General features: G+C 48.9%; 2 protein-coding genes across 2 annotated transcripts; one reads left to right on the top strand and one right to left on the bottom strand.

Moving 5' to 3' along the window:
* Positions 1-989: 989 nt before the first annotated feature.
* On the bottom strand, positions 990-1660 carry COCVIDRAFT_19890 (hypothetical protein; the record flags this gene model as incomplete). Its single annotated transcript, XM_014696451.1, has 4 exons — positions 990-1127; positions 1177-1268; positions 1480-1562; positions 1653-1660. 4 exons carry the CDS (start codon positions 1658-1660, stop codon positions 990-992), a joined length of 321 nt encoding a protein of 106 aa, XP_014551937.1.
* A 2075-nt stretch (positions 1661-3735) lies between these two features.
* On the top strand, positions 3736-5641 carry COCVIDRAFT_30606 (hypothetical protein; the record flags this gene model as incomplete). The annotated part of the gene is made up of 5 exons (XM_014696473.1): positions 3736-3849; positions 3900-3954; positions 4012-4100; positions 4153-4380; positions 4433-5641. 5 exons carry the CDS (start codon positions 3736-3738, stop codon positions 5639-5641), a joined length of 1695 nt encoding a protein of 564 aa, XP_014551959.1.
* Between the last annotated feature and the right edge of the window lie 359 nt (positions 5642-6000).

Below are 6000 nucleotides of genomic sequence, written 5' to 3'. Positions count from 1 at the left end.
GGGGGGGGGTTAGGTGAAAGGAAACTCCGATACTTCTACTAGATCGTTTATCTGCAGGTACCCGTTGTTTTGAACGTGTGCCACGCACACACCCATACGCACTCCCGATACATGGACGTACGTCACTTTTACGCCCTGTTGGAGGGTAAGTGGCGTGTGTGAGGGATGCGGATGGGTTCCGCGGGTCTGAAGGGGAAACGAGACGGGTGGGTTTTGGGCGCTTTTTGGGGGAGAGGCGGTTTGAGTACGTATGCTTGTGTGTCTGTGTGCGGGCGGAGTAACGGATGGTATGTGCATGTGTGTGAGTGCGTGAAGGGAAGGATCCGGATCAGGAAGAGGGGCAAGGGAAGCATTGCGATGTCTCTCGCTTCGCTTTCTTTCCTGTTTCTGATGGTTTACGGTTTGCATGTGAGGGTCACGTGTCGGGTTGCTCTGTTGCGCGACGCGTGTCTTGGGTTTTTCGCTAGTGGGTATGACCCGAGGCATCTAAGGGGGGCGTCTCTCGCGCCACTTACTGACATACCTACATACTTCTGGGTGTCGGTAGCGAGGCTCGGTTGGATCAGCGGGGTGATTCCGCTGGTTTGGCAAGGTGGGTGTCATAGTGTAAAAGCTGGATATCTTGGCTGTGTCTTGAATAGACAACGCCAGCTAGTTAGGTTTGTATAGTCGTTTCGTTTCGTTTTGCAGAAGGCTGGGAAGCTTTGCATCTCTGTACTAGTACAAATGAATGTGATTAACGTGTGACGTGACAGCTCGGTTTCTGACAGATGTCCAGCTTGAGGGTAAAACAAGTCTAAACTGAACACCATAGATAATCGAGATAGATTGTCGACGGTTATATACTTGATGAACGCGGCTTGCTTATTGTTGAGTAGCTAGTTAGATCCCGGGTATTTGTATTTGGTTGTCGGATCCTTCTAGTCTTGCTATCCACAGGGCATCCCTAAACCGCATCGTAAACACCCTAATCCTCAAATCTCCAATCTTTAATACTGTTCACCCACGAATCCATTTCCATCAGGGCCGCACCCCCCACTTGACAAGGCAACATCATGGTGGCCGACCGGGTAATTGTGGTTATGGTCGCAGCCAGAACCAATGTTTGGGTTAGAACCACTCTGGCACTGTAAACGTTTAGCTGAAAGGAATGATATTCAATCATATGCTACTAACACAGTACGCTGCTCTTCCAGTACTTGGATCCGTGTTTGCGCCGCTGGTGCAACAGTAGCTACCAGTGACGGGGGCTGAGGCGCTGCTTGTAACTACAAGCGTAGCAAAGATTCGACGAGAGACATGAGTTTCATGGCGTTAAAGGTATTACTAGCAATCAAACTATCGGTTGTTGAACGGATATGGGGGGAAATGGTACTTATTCTATAGATATTTATGTTTTTCTGCTATGTATAAAATGAAATTCTCTCCACTCAAACACGAATCGACTAAGATGAAATTGTTCGAAGCGTGTAAGCATACTGGGGTTGCTGGAACTTCGAACCTCGTAAAAGCAATTATTGTACGAAACTAGCAGGATATATATACTAGTGCAAGGTTTTCGACTAAAAGAGTTTTATGAATATTTAACTTTACAGAACTCTTTTTTAATAACCTTATGAATATAACTACACCTTTCTCCCCTCTGTACGCACCTGCGCATGCAAAAAGGAGCTATAGGCTACCAAATTAGATGTCAATAAGTCACGAATACAGATGAATCCCTCATCTCATGTACGAGAGCTTGCGATACCATCCGGGTCTGTGCGGAAGAAGCTATTGCTAATGTCGATCTTAATCGTGTTAAATGCTGACGCATATACGTAACACTACCTTATATATAGAGATATACATGAGTCGGGATATGAGATTTTTTATGTAAAGTGAGAACTCTAATTGATTGTAGATCCGAGAAGAGCCGGTGTAAGGATAGAAATGCTATGTTTTTTCTTAGTAGTATAGTGACCTGGCTGATGTGTGGGCAACCGTGAACAGGTACAGTGACAGTATCCCATATTTTCGTAATATTGTGATTGCTACTTACAGCTCGAAAGTGGCACTGAAGAGAAGCAACTTTACCTGTATACTGTTCTGCCGACCCATTGCTGTAAATGTTGGTTGCTCTAACTGACTCAACCTATCTGCCTACCTCGGCTGGCACGGCTGTTCTGACTGCTTGATTTTACTCTGTGCATTAACTGATACAGACTGTATGTGAAGTAAGCAAGACACAGAAATTTATTTTTTCTCAAACAAGTACAATAGTCGACCAAGGAGAATATTTTGAAAAAGCTTCTTCGACACTGAAACTGGGAAATTTGTTCTGTGATAGCTCCGGAAATTGAAAAGCAACTGGCTTGTATACTGAATCTGACTGCCCACCACTTTGGCTGCTCGAGCTGATGGATAAGAGCATGTCACGTGATATATACTGAACTGCCAAGCAACTGGTGAAATGACAAAAGCCGGAGAAAAAGGAGAAGCAGTGGTAGAGTAGGAGATGAGAGAACAGTGTTCCGAGAGTTGGAAAGAGAAAAGCAGCGTAGTCCGCACCACCCCCAGCCTCGCCACAGTTGCTCGATATACTAGTCGTGTCGTGGTCCAAGAGTAGTTCGTGTCAGTGTCTTGGAGTTGATCATGTGATCATGTGACTAGCCCCAAGACGGGCAACACTAGTTTCTCGGCGCAGATTGGACGAATGGCCGGGCTGATGGACAAGCCAGGCGGATTTTACTCGATGTCATCGAGTAAACTGGCTATGCTGGCCGCTGACTGGCCCGGTAGGCGCCTCGGTACCCCACATTATCTTTATCTTCCTTACCGCAACCCGCTATCTAGCGAGCCCTGACATGCAACCTCAACAGACCATGGTGCCTGAGATAGTGGGTGTATCGCATCTCCGACGACTGGCCGTGAGCCTGGTGACATGTTTCCATCGAGTCAACTCTCCCCAAACCTTCTGCAGTCATGCTCCTATCGCGGAGATATCAGTTCAAGTGCGGCATCGCACACCTCTTCAAGTGCACGCGATACGGTTACCGGCAAGGGGGCGCTGCGTCATACGCGGCACATCACCACCCATCATGCGATGCTGCGCATGGCCACGCTGCCGAGTCTTGAAAATCCTGCGCTCTTGGACCGCATGCGTTCAGCTGGTCTGTATCACCAGGGCCTCTTATGCGAGGGTATCGAGTGGGCCAGTGACGCTACTCGAGCATCACAGAGTTAGGTGGAGCACATCGCGTGGGCTATCTCGAGTCTAAGATAAGACTGCCGACAACGGTCTCTCCCACACCAACGAGAACAGCAATGGTAGCTAATCACAGAGACGATCTTAGATGCTTCATGTGTTGCCTTGTGATCCTCCCCAGCATTTAAGATGGGCCACGCCCCGGTTTTAAGATCTACCTGCAGTCAAGATCGAGGCTCGTCTTCGTAGAGAGTATCCTAGAGCAAACATTAGACATCCTTTTTTTTCCCTTTTCCATAGTCTTACCCGTTCCGCGGAAATCAGCCACCGTGGATCCCGAACGGCAGCCACTTTTACCCCAACCCTCTTCAGGCGGAGACGCACCCAGACCTTCACTCGCTTCTGATAAACCCCCACGTCACACAAGCGGGGATCTTGATCCATACCAAGCTACGGCCTCGAGCAGCCGGAGCGAAAGCTTCTTAAGGCCTGTAGTGGCCGCGACAGTTTTTCATTCCAGCGACGAACCGTTTTTCGCAAATCGCATCATGGAAAAGGTCAAGAAGTCAAAGGTCGCCCATTGGGCCAACAAGCTCGCTGTCGAGAGCGAGCCTGGCCTCACCACGGCCCAGCTCATGCTGTACAACCACGATCTGAAGCCTGTATGTTCTGGCCATTGCTTTGGAGATGCTTTGTTTTCTAACATCTCCAGGTTGAACCTGAGCGCCGACAATGGGGCGCATGGAATTTCGTCGGTTTTTGGGTTGGTACGTCATCTTGCCTCACGCGACAATGTCAATTATCATAGGCTAATTCCCCCACAGCCGACTCCTTCAACATCAACACATGGATGATTTCTTCCGCCAACATTGTCGACGGGCTTTCCTGGTGGCAATCATGGATTTGCGTTTGGGTAGGGAATTTTGCGATCTTCCTGCGATAACACACGCTGACTCAAATAATAGCTCGGATACTCGATTGCGGCTTGCTTTGTCTGCATGACAGGTCGTATCGGCGCGACATATCACATTTCGTTTCCCGTTGTTAATCGCGCGTCTTTCGGCATTTGGGGCGCGCTATGGCCTGTGTTCAATCGCGCAGCTATGGCCAGTATCTGGTATGGTGTGCAAGGATGGATTGGCGGAACATGTGTGCGCCTGATGATCCGAGCTATCTGGAACAACTGGCGAAATGTAAACTCCCTTTGCCAATTTTTTTACTTTTTGACTAACTTTTCTTTTCTAGGCCGACACTCCTGGAGGAGGAGGCATTGCCAATGGCATCCCCAATTCTGGCACCAACACTGTCGCATTCGTCTCTTTCTTCCTTTTCTGGGCCGGATCCCTCCCGTTCATCTATCCACCAGTTCACAAGATTCGCCATTTGTTCACCGTCAAGGCCTTCTTCGCACCTACTGCAGGAATTGCCTTTTTCATCTGGGCGATTGTACGAGCAAAGGGACTGGGTCCTATCGTTAAGCAACCTAGTGAAGCCAAAGGATCTGAGCTGGGCTGGCTCATGGTCAAAGGCATCATGAGCGCCATTGCCAATTTCGCTACTTTGATCGTAAACGACCCCGATTTTTCACGTTTTGCGAGAAAGCCTTCAGATGCCTTTCTACCGCAGCTGCTTACTATTCCTATCGGATTCGCAATCACCTCCTTCATCGGTATCATTGTATCGTCTTCTTCGACCGTCATTTTCGGAAAAGCCATCTGGAACCCACTGGACCTGCTCGAGCAGTTTCTCAACGAGGGAGGATCAGGTCAACGTTTCGGTGTCTTTGTCATTGCTGCTGCCTTTACCCTCGCACAACTCGGTACCAACATTGCGGCAAACTCAATCTCCGCCGGCACTGACATGACGGCTCTTGCGCCACGCTGGATCAGCATTAGACGCGGCGGTTACATTTGTGCGCTTGTCGGTCTTGTCATGTGCCCATGGAACCTCCTCGCCGACACCAACAGCTTCACCACCTATCTCTCCGCATACTCCGTCTTTCTCTCCTCGATTGCAGGCGTCATGATCTGCGACTACTACGTTGTGCGTAAGGGCTTCTTCCAAATTAAGGATCTTTACTCTGGCAAGAAAACTGGTCCATACTACTACACCCTCGGTTTCCACTGGCGCGGTTACGCCGCTTACATTGCAGGTGTCGCCATCAACGTGGTTGGTTTCGCCGGTGCCGTTGGCCGCAAGGTTCCCATTGGAGCCCAACGCATCTACGATCTCAACTTCTTTACTGGATTCTTGGTTGCCAGCATCACATACTGGGTACTTTGCAAGATCAGCCCCATCCCTGCTACGAGCGATGTCTGGATGGAGGTCGGAGATGAGATTACGGATGTCAGTGTTGCGTATCATAGCGATGATGGGGAGCGATATGATGAGGAAGTCATGCATGGGGGCAGTGGGAAAGGCGTCAAGGAGGATGCTCCAACCAAGCACTTTTAAGTGAGGTTGGATATGTTGTGATTTGTGGATGTTGGTACTAGATGGAGTTGATGCTTTGTGGGTTTCAAGGGGCGAGAGATACCAGACCGTGCCCAAGGTCACTGTCGTTTTGATTGCTATGAAATATCTTATTCTGAACACTCTTATTTGCTGGTCGTCCTCGCATGTTCTTATTTGCTGAATTAGAGCACTGACGTAATTACTTCTAGCGCCCAGTAATTCCCCTTTTGGCAAAGAATAAGAATGCATGCATGCAGGTCGAGAATGGGTTAGCGTATCTCCTTAGCGTCCGGTAATGTCTCACAACTCGCAACTCGGTAAGGCTGTCTCCTCGTCATTACTATCACCAGGAATATATT

The sequence above is a fragment of the Bipolaris victoriae genome (genome assembly GCF_000527765.1).
Source record: "Bipolaris victoriae FI3 unplaced genomic scaffold scaffold_122, whole genome shotgun sequence".
NCBI classification, from domain to species: Eukaryota; Fungi; Ascomycota; class Dothideomycetes; order Pleosporales; family Pleosporaceae; genus Bipolaris; species Bipolaris victoriae.
This window is presented reverse-complemented; position numbering and strand designations above follow the sequence as displayed.